At 40.9% G+C, this 19,444-nt stretch overlaps 1 protein-coding gene across 2 annotated transcripts in view; it reads left to right on the top strand.

Moving 5' to 3' along the window:
• The window catches only part of GDPD5 (glycerophosphodiester phosphodiesterase domain containing 5), a 1,733,766-nt gene that overhangs the window by 1,397,117 nt on the left and 317,205 nt on the right, over window positions 1-19,444 (top strand). For both annotated transcript variants that reach the window (XM_044071140.1, XM_044071141.1), the window contains one exon: window positions 1,403-1,485. In XM_044071140.1, coding sequence (XP_043927075.1) covers window positions 1,403-1,485 — 83 coding nt within the window. The remainder of the gene's footprint in view (window positions 1-1,402; window positions 1,486-19,444) is intronic.

Below are 19,444 nucleotides of genomic sequence, written 5' to 3'. Positions count from 1 at the left end.
GCCTTCATTAATTGACCTTAATACAGTGAATGTTCACTTCAATGAACTACATACCCAGGGAAAGGAACAAGTTGGCCATCGTAAGAAATTTGCCATTTTCCCCACTGTAGTGCAATCTCAGAGTTGCTATATATAGTTAGGGAGGTGTGGTGGGCGAGTGGTTTTGAAATATTGTGCTTTGTGTGATGGTCAGAATACTAGGCAACTCATTTTTTCCCCTGAGTAAGTCATTTGTTGAAGTGAACGTTTGCCGATGTGAACTGTTGCTGTATTAGGATTGATGAAAGAAGGCTCATGGAAATGAACCTTCAATGAACTGATATAGACCTGACTGTCCTGCAGAAAACCTTTAGCAGTTGTCCTCCCATTAGGATATGAACACTGCCTGTAGATTTATCCCAGCATTGTGATTTGTTGTTCAATGTCCCCTCCTCAAAGTAGATAGTACAGTTGCATATGGTACTTATCATAATGATAGAGCTTTAAGGATAAGTCACAGTAATAATTAATCTACCCGTCCTCTGTCTCTTCCCTCAGTTATTTGTACATAAATACTAAAAAGTAGAGGTGGTTGGTTTGTTATAATGGTTAAGGTCTTTACATAATAGACTCAAGATACATGGTTTGATTCTGATCTTGGGTTATTGGCTATGCTTAAACTGATCCTCCAGGGCAGTTAGGTTCATAGGTTTACAGGTGAGAATAGTAGGCTATCATTTACTGTTTGAGTAGTTATAATACTTTGTTGTACAAGGACAATTGTTTATTACAAAACTCTTCTCTGTCAGGACCAAAATTGTCTGGAAAACAAACGCTTCTGAGAATGTAGCTAAGTACGAGTCTCTTGTGTAGCAACTGAGGTTCCATTTCATAGAATCCTGGCACAAGACAAGAGCTGAATTTCACAGGAATAAGAGCACAGCTGCTGAAAGTGGTCAAAGAAAGACAAAAGTGTAAGGAATGTAGACCAGATGCTGATTTGTTGTTAACCTTCCCTGTCCTTGAAGGTCTACTGGTGTGACATGTATCTTATACAAGTGTACTTGAGTTGAACTTGTATTGCCAACAGCAGAAATGGAAAAGGTCCACCTATCCCTGTAGATTAACCATGGTCTGCAACTTTTATTTGCATGCATACTTTTTCTTTTGGGATGATAACCACCAGCTGTTATGAAAGTACTGAAACCATAAGCCAGTGCTTATGATGCAGTCATTTTTATTAAATGAATGAAACTTTATTAAGGATCTGTTAGGACAGATTTATTTACATTAATAGATAGGAAAAGGCAGAACAAGTTTAAAAAGCGCGCAGATTTATTTAACATTGTATGAGACTGAGAGTATTAGTGGAATAAAGTAAAACAGAGGTCACAAAGTATTAACCTTTTTGTTACTATTTTAGATGGCACCAGAAAACACACTAATGTCATTCCAGAAAGCAATAGAAAATAAGGCTGATGGAGTACAGACTGATGTCAGTTTAAGGTAATCTTATGTAATTTGTAACTGTACAACTGTTAAGTCTACCTATCAGCTGTTTTCAGAGGGTTACTCCCCTCTTTGATTTCAATCAAATATGCATGGAAACTGCAGTTATAAAATTAGGATATTCTGGTTGTATACACAAGCCAGAAATTTCTTTTTTCAGGCACTGTGTCCTTTGATCAGGATGCAGCAACTAACCTTGTCAGGATGTCCTGTTAAACAAATACTGTGAAAGCCAGCAGAATATCTGACCTCTTCTCTGTACTGAGTAGAAATTAAAAAAAAAGAATACTGTATATAATCCCTCCTATACCAAGCCACACCGCACTGGACTGTCATAGGTCTGTCTCCTTTCAGTGTCATATGTGACTACTTCCTTTGAGATCCGTGATGTCCATACAAACTGCACCTATGGCCATGTGCCACACTTGCTGTTTTTAACCTGCCATATCCCTACCATTGTCACTGTTCGATCCATATACATTTAATATATTTTTCTGTATGTTTATTAGCATTCAGCTAGCCTAACATCTATAGATGTCAGTGGGACTGCTCTGTGCTGTGCACTCACTAGTCTATACAGTGCTACTGCCTTGTGCTATACAATTACTAGTCGGTTCACTGCTAAATATCCTCTCAAGTTGCTTAGCATCTGTACAGCTGTCGGTTTTGCTGATTGTAATCTTTGGCATATTCTCTTTCTCTGAGGTTTAGCGTTTTTCTGGAATGATTGCTAGTGGCCACTTGACTGTATTTTACATGAAAATTGCTACTGCAAATTAACATTTTGAAAAATGGAGCAGATGATAACTTTTGGTAAAAATATATTTTCCAAAAGTACAGCAAAGTTGAGTAAATTACTAAATCTATAAATAAAAATATTATTACTTGAGTGTAACAAGTGGTTACAAGAAGCTGAACACTACATTACATAATTAAAGGGTGATATGGACTGCTAAAAGAACTTGATGGCATCGTTATACAAATGGAAAAAATAGCTGGTAATAAATTGTGGCTGCTAGAAGCAGCAGAGCTTGGACACTTCCATTATCTTTATTAAAATATTTGTGAAATGAATTGTTTGGAGGGTAGAAAGACCCTTTTCAATTATGGTGCAGGGTATACAAAACTCTTCATGACACAGATTACATAATTTTCATATAGTTTTATAGAACTTGGACATTTTCCCATATACTGTACAACCCAGATATGGTGTATGCAGTTATTTTATTTTATTTATTTACATTTGCTTACCAAGAAAGTCTGACTGGGTCCAGGGTATCCATTTTCAGCGGATGCCCAGGGACAAAACCACCAAGCAAAATTCTCACACACAAATTAATTACAATATTATTAAATTTGAAATTCTATAGGCATAGATAGGGATACATATGTTATTGAGAAAATTAGCAGTAATAGATATACACTTAAAATTACATTTAACATGATTGAGTGAGTGTTATAGGTTTAAAATTGTCCAAGGTTATTGGCAGAGAGAGTAAGATGAAAGAGAATAAACATAAGGTTGTGTGAAGGAGAAAGACTGGGTTGAGGAGGTGGGAGAAAGAGAGGACAAGATTTAGGAAAGTGGTGAAAGAATCTAAGGAGAAAGCTGAGAGGTGACAGTGGCATACATTTATTTATTGCATTTGTTGACTAGGAAAGTCCACTGGGCCTAGGGGAGCCCGTTTTCAGTGGAGGCCTGGGGAGAAAAGCTCCACAGTATTGCATACATTTAAAATTAAATCACACAGCTCCAAAGTATTACATTCATTTAAAATTAAAACTAGTCATATATTGTAGATACATGGATAAATGATAGATTTTTACATACAAGTAAGCCTAGAGCTGATAATAGATTAAAGCAGCTATTGATACATAGATAAAGCAGACAGTAACAAGAACTATTAAGTGGGAGGAAAAGAAGGCAGGAGACAGGAGTATGATGGTTGGAGTAAGATAGAAGTATGTGAGTAGAAAGGATATGATGGTATGGATCTACTTCATTACAACGAAATCCCACTTCACCGAAACCCCAAACAACGAGACCACATCAACGAAACCCCACAACAACGAACATTCACAACAACGAAACCCAAAACCACAAAACACTAACACAGACATCACAAACACACACAACACCGAAGTATCTAACACACAATACTACAAAGCGTATAGGCAGGGGCCACCCCCCTTCTTTATTATTCTAATTCCGAGATCGCACAGACACACAAGGCACACTCACACCCACACATTCCATTCCATCACAAACACACACCACACTCACAACACACACTTACACACACCACTACCCCTCAAATAGACACTTACACATACATACGGGCACTGGAACACCAGAAGCGCTAAACACAATCCCGTAATGTTGGGATTTTGAATTTCGCACTTCTGGGGTTTCGATTTTCTGAAGTTTTGAACATCTGGTCCCACTCTTCCAGGTTTCGTTCATATGTACTTTTGTTCATATGAAGGGAACTCGATGGTGTGTGTGTATATATATATATATAAGAGAGAAAATATGATGCAAAAGTGGAGGGTTAGAGAGTACTGGGAGAAAATGCAAGTGAACCAGGTTAGGAGAGGGGAGAGAACTGTAGTAAAACGAGTAAGAAGGAATATAGAGTAAGAAGCTGAGAGAGGTTAAATAGAGGAACTTATGTGTTAAGATTATCTTGTGGGGTACAGGTACATAGCCAGTTAGAGACTAGATGTAATTTTAGAGTTTTTTTAAAAGATGCAGACTTGTGGGTTGATCTGAAAGAAGGGGGAAGATTATTCCATAATTTAGTGACAGCATAGGAGTACAGCATTTGGCCAGCTGAGAGTTTGGGTTTGTCTACGGACAGCAACATTTTGTTTTCAGACCTGAGGTGGCGATTGGGCTGGTAACTGGTCAGTATGGATGAGAGGGAGGGGTAGTGTTCAGGTTGGTAGACTAGTTTGTGCTGTAGTTAGTTGAAGGTAAGTAAGGTGCTGGTGGAATTCTAGCCAGTTTAGTTTGTGCAGTGAGGAGCAATGGTGGGTCAAGTATCTGGAATTAGTGGCAACTTTTGCTATTTTATTATAACAGGAGTGAAGCTTATTTTTTATGGAAGAGTGTAGGTTGGTAAACATGGGAGCGCCATAAAGCAAAGTAGGTAGGATGAGGCAAGGGCCTTTTTTGCAGTGAGACTAATGAAATAGTTATTTATGAAATAGGGCACCTAGCGTTTGATGTTTTTTTTTAATGTTGTTATAGATATGCAGGTCAAAGGTTAGTTTGTCATCAATGACACCTAGTAATTTGGTACTAGGAACGACTTATAGGATAGTATTGTTACTTGATGTAATTATAAAGAGAGATGTATCAATGGGGGTAGCTTTGGTGGGAGTGAATAATAGCAGTTTTGTTTTGTTGGGTTTAAGGGCAAGGTGATTATGGGACATCCAGTGTTCAGTAGAAGTGAATGCCTCTTGGATAAGTTGCTGTAATTTGGTGTGGGATTTAGAGGTGGAGATGATAGTTTAATCGTCCGTGTATTGTATGACTGAACTATGAGTAAGGGTTTGATGAAAATTGTTGACCAATATGCTAAATAGGAGGGGACCAAAGATCGAACCTTGGGGAACACCAGTGTTGGTAGTGATGAAAGGGGAGAAAGAGTGTATCCATTGGGAGGATTGTTGTCAGTTGTTGAGATAGTTTGTGAACCAGAGTATTGTGGAGGAAGATAGAGTGAGATTAGAGAGTTTGTTGAGCAGAAGAGTGTGAGATATGGTATCAAAAGCCTTTGATAGGTCAAGAAAGAGAGCAGATACTAAGGAGCCAGAGTCATGAGTTCTGTTTACTTTGTCTAAGAAGGCGATGAGGGCAGTGTTGGTGCTGTGTCCAGGCCTAAAGCCATGTTGAGTGGGGGAGGGCAGTTGAGATTTAGTTAGATAATTTATGAGCTGTGTGTGGATGCACTTCTCTAAAATTTTTGAGATTGGGGAAAGAATGACAATAGGACGGAAGTTTGAGATGTATGTTTTATTACCTCCTTTCTGTAGAGGAATAAATGATTTTTTCCAGATATCTGGTACCTTGGATTCTTGAATGGACCTGTTCATGAGTATGCTGATAGGGTAAGCAATGGAAGGGGCTGCTAGTTGGAGGTATTCTGAAGGTAAGTTATCAGGGGCATTAGTACAAAGTTTTAGTTTATGAAGTAGTTTCAGAATGGTGGATGTGGAAATGGGTGTTAATGAGATGATAGGTGCAGAATTTGAGGTATGTGGGGCTGACGAAGGGCCCAGTATGTTAGGGTTGATGGGTGGGAAGGTAGTGGTTAGATTGGTGATAGTGTCAATGAAATATGCATTGAAGAGTGAAGCTCACTTGGAGGGAGATTTATCTGGATTTGGGCAGGGGGGTACTGTTGGTACCTGGATGGAGTAAGGAATTAATTGCTCCCCAGTATTTTTTGGGTTGTGTTTGTGCTGATCTTGAATAGATTGCATGTACTCTTTTTTTGTCTTTGACTACTAAGCATTTAGCCTGGTTACGAAGCTGTTTGTATGACATTAAGTTGGAGGGGGTTTTATTTTTATGCCAGGTTTCCCAAGCTTTGTCTCTAGAGGGCATGACTTGCTTTGTGTCCTTTGTAAGCCAGCGTGCATGTTTAGATTTAACTCTCTTAAGCCTTAGGGGAGCAAGAGAGTTTAGGGTTGAGAGGAATGTGGAATTAAAGAATTCAACAGCATCGTTGAGTGGAAGAATTTTAAGTGGGTTCCAGTTTATGCTCTGTAGGATATCATTGAGGGTGTGCTGGGAGAAGTAGGACAGATCTCTGCAATATCTGTATTGATGGGAGTTAGTTGTAGAGGTCGGCTTGTGTATAATGTATACTGGAGAGTGATCACTGATACTATCAGGGAGAATGCCTGAGGAAGAGATCTTGTCAGGGTCAGAAACTAGGATAGATCCTTTGTGTTTTTATTTGGTCTAGTGATATCTGAAATTAGTTGAGAGTATGTGTACAGGTTAATGTTTGTGGAGGGATTATTATTGGTAGCATCTAACCAGTTTATATTAGTCACCTATAATTATAGTTTCATTTTGAATATTAAGGCTTGTCCAGGCTAGAATGTCTTCTAGAATAGTACTGTTGTTTCCGGGGGGATGTATATTACTTTGATGCAGAGGCTTTTGTGGTTAAGTTTGAGGAATGTAACTAGTAGCTCCACAGACGAGAAAGAGGGGATTGGTTTAGTGAATGGGATGACTGTATAGATACTTGGGAATAATAGGGCAATGCCTCCACCTTTTTTGTGGAGTCTGTCTTTCCTGAGAAAGGAATAATTTGGAGGTAAGATTTCAGAATCTTTGATATTTGGCTTGAGCCATGTTTCAGTGATGGCAGTGCAGTCAGGATTGTGCTGGCCTAGCCAACCATGTAGGAGGGGAATTTTATTCTTAATACTCTGAAGATTAACAGTAATAATTTTTAGTGTTTTAGTGCTGGTATGTGAGTTGTGAGAAGGGGAGGAAGGGCCTGGATTGGGGTGTATATCCCCACAGATAGCCAAGTTGCAGTGAATTGAGGTTACTTGGAAGGGGCTTATTTTTTGTATTTTTTAGGTATTTATGGAATAGTTGGTAAGAAGAGTTCTGGTGAGTGGAGAGTAGAATACATTTCTTTTATAAAATAGGATTTGTTTGGTACAGACTGGGGGAGATAGTGGTGTAGCTTGGTAAGGTATATGTATGGGCAGATATGGTGTGGGAGGGAGGGGGAGAGAGAAGTTGTGTGAAATTATGAGAGTTGTAGAAGGAGATAGAGGTAGAGTGTAAGGATGAGATAGATGATGTTTGGTGCGTGAGACATGACAAGGATATGTAGGGAGTAAGATGCTGGGAAGAGTGAGGAAGAGTATAAATGACTGTAGATTGTGAAGATAAGGGATGTAGGAGAGATAGGAAGAGTGTAAGTGACTGTAGAGTGTAAAGATAGGGGCTGTAGGAGTTAGAGGTGGTGTAGTCTATATGCTAGCAGGAAGAAGCAGAGTGAGAATATAGTGTCTAGGGATAGTGATGGGTGTATGTGTAGGGAGGAGGGGTGTGGTGGAGGGAGTGGATTAGAGAGACAGGATGACTGGGGTTTCAGAGGAAGGGAGGGGTTAGGTTGAGAGGTAAGATGAGGGTGGGCTAGGTATGGTAATATGAGGAGGGGTTAGGCTGGGAGGTGTATGGTAAGATAAGAGGCGATTAGATAGTCTGTTAGAGTGATTTGGCCTGCTAAGAAAAGGCGGGGTTAGGTTTAGAGGAGTATATTGGATAAGTGGGAGGTGGGTGGTTGTGATTGGTAGTTTGGGAGTGGGTGTGGCAAGGATAGGTATAAATGTAATGTAAATGGGGGTGGTTGGGAGTGGGGGTATGGTAGGGGAGCGGAGAGAGCCCGAGCGTAGCGGGCTAGCCCCACTAGAGGAGGTAGAGTATTAAAAGAAAACAATCCAGTAGAAAGGATACTGCATGTTTTATAAGTAAATGGCAGGAAAGTTAGTAGTGTTCAAGGAGAACGTGTAACTTATTATGCATAAAGGGGGACTGTTGGGGGGATATATTTAACGATTGAGTTTACTGATAAATTCTTACTTTATCTGCTTTATTGGGGTGGGAGAGAAAAAAGGTAGTGTTAGCCTTTCACATTTTATTTGTATGCAATAGGGTTGAATGAGGATATATAGAGCAGACAAGGGGTAACTTTAAGTAACAGGGATAGAGTGAGGTGTTTATGCACTACAGAGAGAGCCGCGCAATTATGAGGGGATGGAGTGAGGTTTAGTTTTAGTAACAAGCGGGGATGCGAAATTATAGAAAAACTAGGATGGGTTTATACTGCCATCTAGTGGATTTAGAGGGGGAATTGCAAAGGTGGGTATAGAGTTAGGGATAGAATGAGTAATGGATACGGGGAAAAAGACGACCTCAGAGCAGTCAGTCCGCAAGTGTGCTTGCCTTTACAGTGAGTAAACAAGGCTATTACAAGGTTAACAAGACAGAATCATATGCAGTCACCTACACTGCAGGCGAGGCAGAGTCTGATATTTTCACCCGGCAGGAGGGACTTAACTGGCGAGACCTCTGGGCTAGTTTGTAGTCCAGGAATGGAGGAGTAGTTTATGAAGCCATTAGAGGGTGATTCATTTAAGGCAGGGTAACTCTTCGCTGTAATAAAGGACAAGGCAGTATTAAATAATGAAAGGACAGACAGTGAATTAGAAGATGGAAGATTAAAGGCAAAAGAACAGGGTAGCAAAGGATGGAGATATTGGTAAAGGGGTAGTAGGTAAGAGAGGGCAAAGGCAGGGTACTAACAGATAAGAGAGAGCAGAGGCAGAGTGATAAAGAGGGGTAGGAAAATTGTGTTAAAGATAGTAATTAACAGTGCAGGTATGTAATATCAAGTGGGAAAGTAGAGGCGAGCTTATAGGACAAATACAGTTAAAGGCTAAACACATAATTTAACATTTGAACATTATGCAGTTGAGGTAGGTCCAGACACTAACATACTCATAGCACCAGTTGTTTCTTAGCAAATAGTATGCACAACAACTGTACATGGGGACTATATGATTGTGTGAAAAACACGTTAGGCAGGGCACATTAAATGTCTGCACAAACAGGTTCAAGTACAATTAATCGCTTATCAAACCCAGGTAATTGTATCAGTGAAGAAGGCCCAGAAAATACTTTCAGAACACGTAGTCGCGTTTAGATAGACCATGCGCTATTAACTGAAGTAGCACATATCATGATACTAAAACCCTAAGAAGTAAGCCCAAACATTGGATACAATAATCTTAGCGTAATCTTTCATTGCTAGATATATTACATAGAACAAAAGGCTAAATTCCCAAATACATACGTATATGCACTAGACTGGTTTATTTGGGCAGAAAAGCAGATATATATTCGAAGCAAGAGAGCAGAGAAAGAGAGGGGTAGAGCAATTTTTTCAACTAAAGGTTGAAATTATATGATGGGGTTCTGTAGTAAGACTTTACAGCCAAATTTAGAACAGTAGCAATTCCTAGATTTAGTAAGATGTATTTGTAGTGCATGTTTGAAAGCTGGAAGGTTAAGGTCGGTTCTGATGTTTATAGGTAGGGTGTTCTGTATTTTGGCTACCAAGTGGGAGTACAGGCTATGACCTGCTACTTTAGTAGGTTTGTGTACTGAAAGAAGTTGTTTAGTCTATGATCTTTGGAGGTCTCCTGTGAAGATAGCTGTGGATTATGGAATGTGTAGCAGGGCATTTATTGGGATTATATACAGTTTTATGGGCAGTTAAGAACTATAAGTAATTAAGATATTGTAGAACTTCAAGCCATTTAAATGTGTGAAGGATGCTACAGTGATTGCTGTAAAATGTTGCATTTGTTGCAAATTTTGCATCCTTTTATAGTATGGTTCCAGTTTTGATTTCTTGGAGGTATCGAGGTTTGTAAGGGTAGCAGGTGATATTGTTCTGTGTCTAAAGATCAAATTTAAGATTATCTATTGTTACACCTAAGAGTTTGGGATGGGAGATACTCTGATTTCCGTGTTATTCCAAGAAATGATCTTTAACTTGGTTTTATCTAGAATGAGTGTTTTATGGGTAAAGAGGAATAATTTATTTTTTGGGGGTTGAGTTACACACATGAATTACTGAGCCATAGTTCAATAGAAAAGAAACCTTCTTTGCATTATCTGTTGTAGGTGGATGAGACTGTTAGAAGAGCAGGTGATTGCTGAATCAGCATATTGTATAAGGGATCCAGATGGGATTAAATGTAGAGGTAGAGATCACTGATACTGAACATGAGAGGGCCAGTAATAGGGCTTTGTGGAATTCCAGTGACATTTGGTAGGTATGATGAGAGAGAACCATCCATTTTACAGATTACTGGCTGTTGGATAGATAGCTGGCTAACCAATGGGCTGAGGAGGGGGAGCAACCTAGGCTAGACGATGTAAAAGTTTTGAATGTGAAACAATATCAAATGCTTTTGATAGGTCTAGAAATAGTTATCAGACAGTTAGAATCCCTGGCATTGTTGACAGTTTCTGTGAAAGAAGGTAAAGCAGTTGTGTTGTGTGCTGGGTGAGAACCATGCTGAATTAATGTTAGGTGAAGATTTTGTAGAAGTTGTTCATGGATACATTTTTCTAGTAGTTTGTAGGACAAGATAGGGGAGTAATAAATGACTGTTTCCAGATTGCCGGAACATATTCAGTGATTAAACAGGATATGCTATAGCTTCAGCAGCAAGTTTTAAATATTCCACTGGGAGGTTGTCTGCAGAGAAAGTGCTGGGTTTGTTTATGTAGAAGTTTTTATTACATTGATTGGCATATTTTGTAGAGAGAAATTTAGACAGTTTATGGATGTAGTTTGAGTGGTGTCAGTTAAAGGAGAAGACGGTTAAAATTAGTAGTATTAGTTGGAAAGATGGGTGTAGTAGAATTAGTGTTTTGAGAGTTTAGAGGTGCGGAGGGGATTAAGTGGCTAATATTTGTGGTTATATTGGCAATGGAGTCAATAAAATATTAAATATGGTGACAGTTTGAAGTGGAAGTTTATTGGAATGAGGAGTGTGGTCATGATTGGAACCTGGATTAAGAAGTGAACTACGTGAATTGTTTGGGGTTATTTTTATTCTAGTTTTGAAGAAGAGTATAGATTTGTTTTTTGTCTTAATTTATTTGGTATTGACCTGATGATGCAGATACTAAAAGTTTGTAATTATTAGTTTTGTTCTTTATCTTTGTCAGGCATTAGTTTGCTTAGTTTTGATAACCGTATGGCATGGTTAGTTTATCTCTTTCTTTCTATGAAGGAGGGCTCTACTTTTGAGGGTATCTAAGAATGTTGCATTAAAGTAGTTTACTGCACAATCTGGAAGTAGATTTTTTTAAGGCAGAGCAGTTTATAGGTTTTGGTATGTTAATGAAAAAAGTTTGAAATGTGATAGGTTGTGGATCATCTTGTAATAATGATCTTTAGATATATGGAAAATTGCTGGCATGTGGTTAGTTAGTGCTGGGGAAGAGTGCCAGTTATAAATTTATTAGGGTCTGATCCAAAAATCCAGTCAGGGTTGGAACCATGGCTGGTATGTTTATCATCTCAAATTGGGGATGAGCTAAGTTCAGAAAAAACAAAGTGGCTTAAGCTGATTGTTGGGAAGTCTGAGGTTAAATTCTGCTAGTCGATATTAACATCACCTAAGATAATAGTTTTGGTGGTAATTGTGTTGGACATCCAGGATAAGAAATCTAGTATAAGAATGTTTGGCCAGAGGGATGTACAAAACAGTAATACGTAAGTTGTTGCATTGCTTACCTTAAAGAAAGAGAGAAGTATTTCTGTATTGGCAAATTTTGGAATGGAGTTAGAGTAGGGTACAAAATTGTAGTAGTTGGGGTAAATTAGTGGATTTGCACCTTTTTATATATAACCACATGAGTGAGTCCATTTTGAATGAGAAGTAATATATCACATGCATGCAAAATACTTCAGACCACTGTGTACTGTTATACGTTTTGCTGGCTTAGATAATGAATAGTTGGATAATATGAATATTTATACTGGGGCAGTTTATCATTGATCACATTTATAATAGTACATTTACTGAATAGCACTATAAAAACTGCAGTGCACTTGTTGCCCAATTTAATAGCTGTATTATTTGAGATGAGATGTTGAAATTGTCTTGATCAATGTTTAGAGTATGGATAGATCAAGTACACATCATCTGTTTTTGTCATGATTATTATGCAGTTATTTGACAACAGGAAATAGATGTCATTCTATATCACTGTTGCACTATTCTTTACATAAGGGATCTCCTGTCAAGCATAGCCCAATGCCCAGACAGGTGTACCAAAGCCTTTAGGTCTTATTAGGTGCCATATGTCACACAAATGCTCCAAGCTGAAGGCATTGCGCATAAAGGTGATATATGGATGCAAACACTTGGAACTTCTTTGCTGCCAGTCTGAACGACATTATCAAATGTCAGCCTGAACACCCTTTTGCTGTGGTTGTTACCAAGCCACTTTCAGATAAGTTCCCTGTTGAGGTTTCTTTCATGTAATTGCCCTTTTGGGGTGTTTCTTTCCTTTTTTCAATAGTCTTATATTTGTGTTCATGCCATCCAGGAAGGGAAATGTCAGTGCATGCGGCAGATTCCTTATAATGACCATCACGACCAGTGCCTTTTTAGTTTCAGCACTTCCTACAGCCACCCCATCCCCAAATCCAGAGGATTTACCCTTCTAAGTCTGCCTTTGTTCATAGGCAGACTCACCCTCCTCCTATAGGTAAGAAGGGATCTAGGCACATTCCTCATGCTAAGTCTACTTAGACTCAGTCTCCTCCATCTCTGAAAACTTATTTTCAGGACAAGCCTGTTGCCATTTGATGTTTCACCTTCCCTTACCCTCGGCCAGGTCCGCTTCTCTCTCTGCCTTTTTATTTATTGTCTAAATTGACATCAGATCACTTCAGACTCTTGGGTGCTGTATATTATTCGTCAGATGTATTTCATGGTATGGAAATCCCTCCAACCCCTTATCAGGCATTCCATAAACTTCTCTAGAACAGATCCCTCATTCCCAGAGGTTCTGCAGTCCTTTTAGGATCAGGGCACTGTTTAGCTTCTTCCACCCACTCAGGTGGGAAAGAGGTTTTACTCCAGAATGTTTTTGTTGGTTTCTGAGAAGGAGGGTACATGGAGAGCAATTGTGGATCTTTTTCGTCTCAACGCCTTTTTCAAGGTTTCTTCTTTCTGGATGTTCTCTTCAGACTTTGCTTCATCCTCCTCTTCTTCCCCAGGCCTTTTTAGTTTCCTTAGACTTCAAGGATGTGTACCTTAATGTCACCATTCATCTTTTCTTTAGTAATTTTTTTTCATTGCTCAGTTTCTTCCTTGCATTTTCAGTTCTCTACTTTGCCCTTTCCTACTGCCCCAAAGATATTCATCAAACCTGCTCATTCAAGCTGCTTCTCCCAGCAGTCTGTTACAGGATCTCCAATTTACCACTTGCCTTTTACAAACTCTGGAGTTCACTGTACATCTCAAAAAGAAATGAGTTCTGAGTCCTTCCCAGGATCATGTTTTTTTCAGAGCAAGCTTCAGAGTATTCCCATGCTGGCGTCTCTTCCTGATCCCAAGGTTCTGTCCCTGACAACCTTTTCCAGTCTGTTTTACCTCTGTCCTCTCAAATGGCCAGGGAATTTCTCAGATTTATGGGATTTATGACCTACACTATTCCTATTATTACTCTCTCCAGACTCCACATGAGGAAATTTCAGTGATACTTCATATCAGTGGGGCTGTAACATTAACATCCGCCAGAGTTTCCTGTTCCTTTTCTTCCTTGTCTCAAACTCGTGCTTCAGTAGTAGATTCATCAACTCCCTCTCAATCCAGGGATTGCTTTCCAGGCTCCAATTCTTTCTCAGGAACTGTTCATGGATGTCTCAAACATAGGAAGCTTCTTGTGGCCCCATAAAGGTCAAGGGTCTCTGGCCTCCTCCTCAGAAGTCAGACCATATCAACATAAAAGAGATGAGAACCTTGCTTCTGGCTGTGGAACCTTCTTTTACATCTCAGCCCCATCAAAATCTTCACAGCCAATACCACTGTGATGTGGTGCATCGGCAAGCAGGAGGATATGAGGTTCTGTCTTATTTGCAGATTAACTCTTCAAGTCTGGGATCTAACTATCAAGCTAGTGACATTTCAGATGGTTTACATTTTTTCAGAGCACGACTCTCTTGAGTAGGTCGAGAACATTGGCTCATGAATGGGTGCTTAACAGAGATATGTTCCTGGACATAGTCCGTGTCTATCGATGGGGTATTCCTCAGGTAGAGCTTTTTGCCTCACCCTGAACAACTTCCTGTATTCTTCTCCAGAGTTCCATGTCCTCTGATCCTCTGACTTGGAAATTGGATGCAGTCTCTTTTCCTCTGAAGGGAATGTTTCTACATACCCCCCCCCCCCCCCCGTTACCACAGGTTCTACACAAGATATGACAGGGCTTTCCCAAAATCTTGCTGGTGACTCCCTTTGGCCAATACAGCACTGGTTTCCCCTTTCTTTATCACTTAGCCAGGGGGAGTCACCACAAGTTACCTCACTGGGTGGATTTTCTCACACACGACAAGGGATCTCTTATCCATTTTCAACAGTTTACTTTTAAATTGACTTTGTGGTTGATAGAGTTTTGCTTTCTTTAAGGCACCTGGGTTCTGCAGGAGGCCAGGAAACCCACTACCAGAAAATCATATATGTCCAATGGAAAAGATTTTCTGTCTAGTGTCTATCTTGCCATCAGAATCCCCTCTCTCTGTGGAGGTACCTCTGGATGTCGTATATCACCATTGCAGTATCGTAAACAGAAGGGATCTGCCACCTAGGCCAGCCTGATGCTCGGCCAGTATACAAAAGCCTAATGATCTTGTATGCACCATATTTCATATTTATGCTCCTGCACAGAACATAGGGCATGAATGGGATGTACAGACGCAACTGCCTTCAGTTTCTTTGCCATCAGTTTGAACGCCATTACTGCTAGTTGGTCTGACTGCTCTGTTGATTTACTGAATACTCTGCCACAAATTAGTTGCCATTTTTTTTCTTGGTCTTATATTTTGCTACCTAGAGTTCATGTCCTCCAAGAAGGGAAAATGTCAGTGTGGGAGGTAGATTCCCAATAAGGATTAACACAAACTGTGTTTTCTTTGGGTGCTTCCCATGACTATACCTTTTGTAGTATCTCTATGGCATTTGTGCCTAAGACACTCAGAATCCATTAGTTTTCAAGATAATGGCCAGGGAAGACAGCTTAAACAGGTAGCCCAGGTTACCATGGCAGAATCCTTTAACCCTGCAATAGTCCTGCTAGGTAAGACAGTGACCAGGAATTCTGACAGTTTCTTTAGCTGTTCAGCCTCCACCATATATTCCTCTCGAAGCGGATAATAGCTGTGTATGTTATTCAATGTCTACACTGGATTCCTCTGCCACAACCCCATCGGAGGCTGGCATGAATCTGTCTTTTCACAAATCCTGTGAGACTTTGCAGGCAATTGCTCTAGATGTTGAGTGGAAATTGCAGTTGATTATTTCAAAGGGTTCTAGAGGGATTCTACAGATATTGGTCAGGGTGGAGGTTCTGGGATGTTCATCGTGTTTCACTGTTGCAGTCATAACTGTAGGGTGCTCCTGCCGGCAGGCAGCCCGAGGTCGGCCAGAATCCCAAAGTCTGGGTCCGGCGTCGGCTGTACAAGCCAGTACCCTGACGTCAGTACGCTCTGGTACATAGCCCTCAGCCGACGCCATCTTCTCCAGTCTTTCTTGCCGTGCGGTGGAAAGCAGCTCGCAAGTCATTGGTTGGCGATTTTCGAACAGTGTTTTTGGTTGTTGTCGGTCTGAAGTTCTTACTTCTCTTCTCAAAGCTAAGTACCCCATTGGGGAATCTTTTTCTTGTTCCTCCGATGTCAGAAAAAGTTAATAATTGTATTACGTGTGGGAAACAAATACCTCATAAAGATTTCCACTCTTACTGTCTACCTTGCTTAGGCCCTGACCACGACGTTTCTTGTTGTCGGTTCTGTGCCAGGTTCAATTCTCGTACTATCAAACGCAGGTACGACTGGGCTCTGAATTACTTTGGCAGACGCTTCAATTACAGAATGTCATCGGATGCTACCAGAATTCAAAAGAAGCGCAAAGACAAGGACAGGCCTCCGAGGTCCAAACAGGACTCGTTGCAGCTGGAGCCAGCGTCCGGTTCGGCTGTCGTCAGTGAGGTGCTTTTGCAGCCCCTGTCGTCTGCCACTTCTGAATCGATGGCCGATACGGACTCCCATGGGGAGCCATCAAGGCCTTCTATTTTATGTGCTGCAGGACCTTCAGACGTCGTTCCCTCAGATGGGTCCGGAACCGCTGTGCAGGTACCGGCTTCTGAGGGGGTATTCAGGCCTACTCACATCACTATTTCAAAGGCAAAGACAAAGACTCCTGTTAAGTCCAAAGCTCCTTCTGAATCTACTCCCCGGACACAGAAGCAATTGTTAAGGATGGCTGAAGATTTGCTTACTATGATTAGGGGTTCTCACCCCCCCCCCCCTGAGAAAAGGCCTCGACAGGATGTTCCTATGGATTCCTCTGACCAGGCTTCTATATCTTCTGTCTCTTCCTCTGATCAGGAATATTCTTTTCCTCCTTATGAGGATTTGGATGCTGAGGACTCCTTGCCCTCTGCCTCTCCGCCTGAAGATTTTTCTTTTGGGGAAACCTTACATGAGATGAGGGAACATTTTCATTGGGAAGGTCAGGATTATTCTGCTTCCAAGAAGAGGCTTAGAGAATTCCTTCTTCTTCCTCAACATAGGCCTTTGGCTATCCCTCCTGTTCTTGACATTGTGGATGATGCTTTTTCTGAGGCTAATTTGAATCCTGACTCCATGCCTCCTGCTCCCTCTAAGCCTGATAGGTTTTATAGGGTTCCTGAGTCTCATTTGTTCTTGTTTAAGAATCCTTCTGCAGATCCTGAAACTATATCTCAGGGCTCTAAGGCTGCTAAAGTTGCTACTTCTAAGAATCCTATTCCCTCTGAGAAGGATTCTCGTGCCTTAGACAGGTGGGGTAAAAAGGTATATACTTCTGCTATCCTCTCTGTTAGGGCTTTAAATTGCCAGTTTCATATGTTTAAGTATCAGCAATTTCTTTTGTCTGTTTTAAAGCAAAAGCTTGCCTCCCTTCCTGCATGTGCAGAAGATAAGGAACTACAGGATGACATGCAACTGAACAACTGAACAAACATAGCTTGCATTGTGGTTTTGATGCTTTGGATGCTTCTTGCAGGGCCGCAGCCTCTGGTACTGTTATCAGGAGACATGCTTGGCTTCGTGAGCAAAGTTTACCTGAACAGGTTAAGGCTAAATTATTAGATGCCCCTGTTCAGCATGATGTTCTTTTTGGATCTAAGGCTGAGGAGGTTATTAAAAAGATGGAAGAAAAGGCAAAATCTATGCAAACTGTGAAAGATTTCTTGCAAGTTCAGCCTCCTAGATTTTCCAGGAATTGGCCCTCCAAAAATTGGTCCTTTCCCACGTCTGACAGGCCTCAAAGGGGAAGATATAGACGCTCCAGAGGTCGTGGCCAAGCTCAGGCCTCCTACAGATCGAGACAATGGACTGCTTCTTCACCTAGAAGGGGAGAAGACAGATCCCAATCTCAAAGGAAGCAAACTCAATGACTCTCTCGGTTGGGCTACAGGACCTCTTTACCTGGATGCCCCTCTCGGAGGAAAACTTTCTCTTTTTTACAGAAATTGGACTCATATTACCCAGGACAAATGGGTATTGGACGTGATTTTAAAAGGCTACAATTTCCACTTTCATACTTTGCCAAGGGCTTTTGGTTGGCCAGATCTGCCAAAACATCAATGGTCAGAGGCCTTAAGTCAAGTGGATGCTCTTCTGGCCATGAGAGCCATAGAGCCTGTTCCACTCTCAGAGATGGGAAAAGGTTTTTATTCAAGACTGTTTCTGGTTCCAAGAAAGCAAAGCTCATGGAGACCTATTCTGGACCTTTCTGTGTTAAACACCTTTTTGGAAATTCCAAAATTCAAGATGCTTACTCTGCAGCAGCTGATTCCAATGCTCTCTCAAGACGCCTGGATGGTGACATTGGATCTAAAGGAAGCTTATTTACACATTCCCATCAGGCAGAAACGCAGGAAATTCCTCAGGTTCAAGGCAGGTTCGAGACACTTTCAATTCTCTGTACTGCCCTTTGGTTTATCTACTGCGCCCAGAGTCTTTACCAAGTGCCTGGCACCAGTAGTGGCTTATTGCAGACTCCAGGGGATTCAGATTTACCCCTATTTGGACGATTGCCTTATTCAGGCAGACAGCAAGGATCTTTTACTTCAACATCTGGATTTTGTTCAACGTCTTCTCCTCCTACTGGGATTTTCAGTGAACACAAAAAAGTCACATTTGATCCCTTCTCAACAAATGGTATTTCTGGGAGCCCTCTTAAATACAACCTTACAAAGGGCCTTCCTCACTACAGAAAAACAAATACAGCTGGCTTCAATTTTCAAGACTTTGGCAACTCTACCTCAGCTCACTGCAAGGAAATTCCTGCAGGCACTGGGCTACATGGCTTCCTGCATTCTGTTGATTCCAAATGCAAGGCTTCATATGAGAAAGCTTCAATGGTATCTGAAAAGTGTATGGTCGCAGCATTACCACGATCTGGACACTCTGATTCCTCTGATCCCCTGCCTCCAGAAGGAGTTCCTTTGGTGGTCCAGGGTGTGTGCGTTAAACGAAGGAAAGCCTTTCTGTCTTCCTCAACCTTCTCAAATTATAACCACGGACGCCTCGGATTATGCTTGGGGAGCACATTTTCTAGGCAATTGCCAGCAGGGAACCTGGACAAAGGATCATCTTCACTGGCACATCAATCTGAAGGAAATGTTGGCAGTTCAAAATGCTCTTCTAGCCTTCAAGAACCTTTTGCATCCAGGACCTCTTTTGATTTGCACAGACAACACCACAGTCATGTGGTACATAAACAAGCAGGGGGGTTCTCATTCGTACCCCCTTTGCAGACTAGCTATGGCTTTATGGGACACAGCTCTAAATCTGAATCTACATCTCCAGGCTCAATTCATACCAGGAGAACCGAATCTCTTAGCAGACAGCCTGAGCAGGAACATTTTAGATCCTTACGACTGGTTGCTAGACACCAACTTATTCAACAAGATTACTGCAGTTTGGGGATGCCCCCAGATAGATCTGTTTGCATCTCATCTCAATCATCAGCTGCCTCTCTTTTGCACCAGGTCATTCCACAAAACAGCTTGGAAAGTGGATGCCCTGTCCTTCAGCTGGAGAAACCTTTCGGG

This window comes from Protopterus annectens, chromosome 5.part0, assembly GCF_019279795.1.
Source record: "Protopterus annectens isolate FY-2018-M chromosome 5.part0, PAN1.0, whole genome shotgun sequence".
NCBI lineage: Eukaryota > Metazoa > Chordata > Ceratodontiformes > Protopteridae > Protopterus > Protopterus annectens.
The sequence above is the reverse complement of the archived record's forward strand: the minus strand, read 5'-3'. Positions and strand labels throughout refer to the sequence as shown.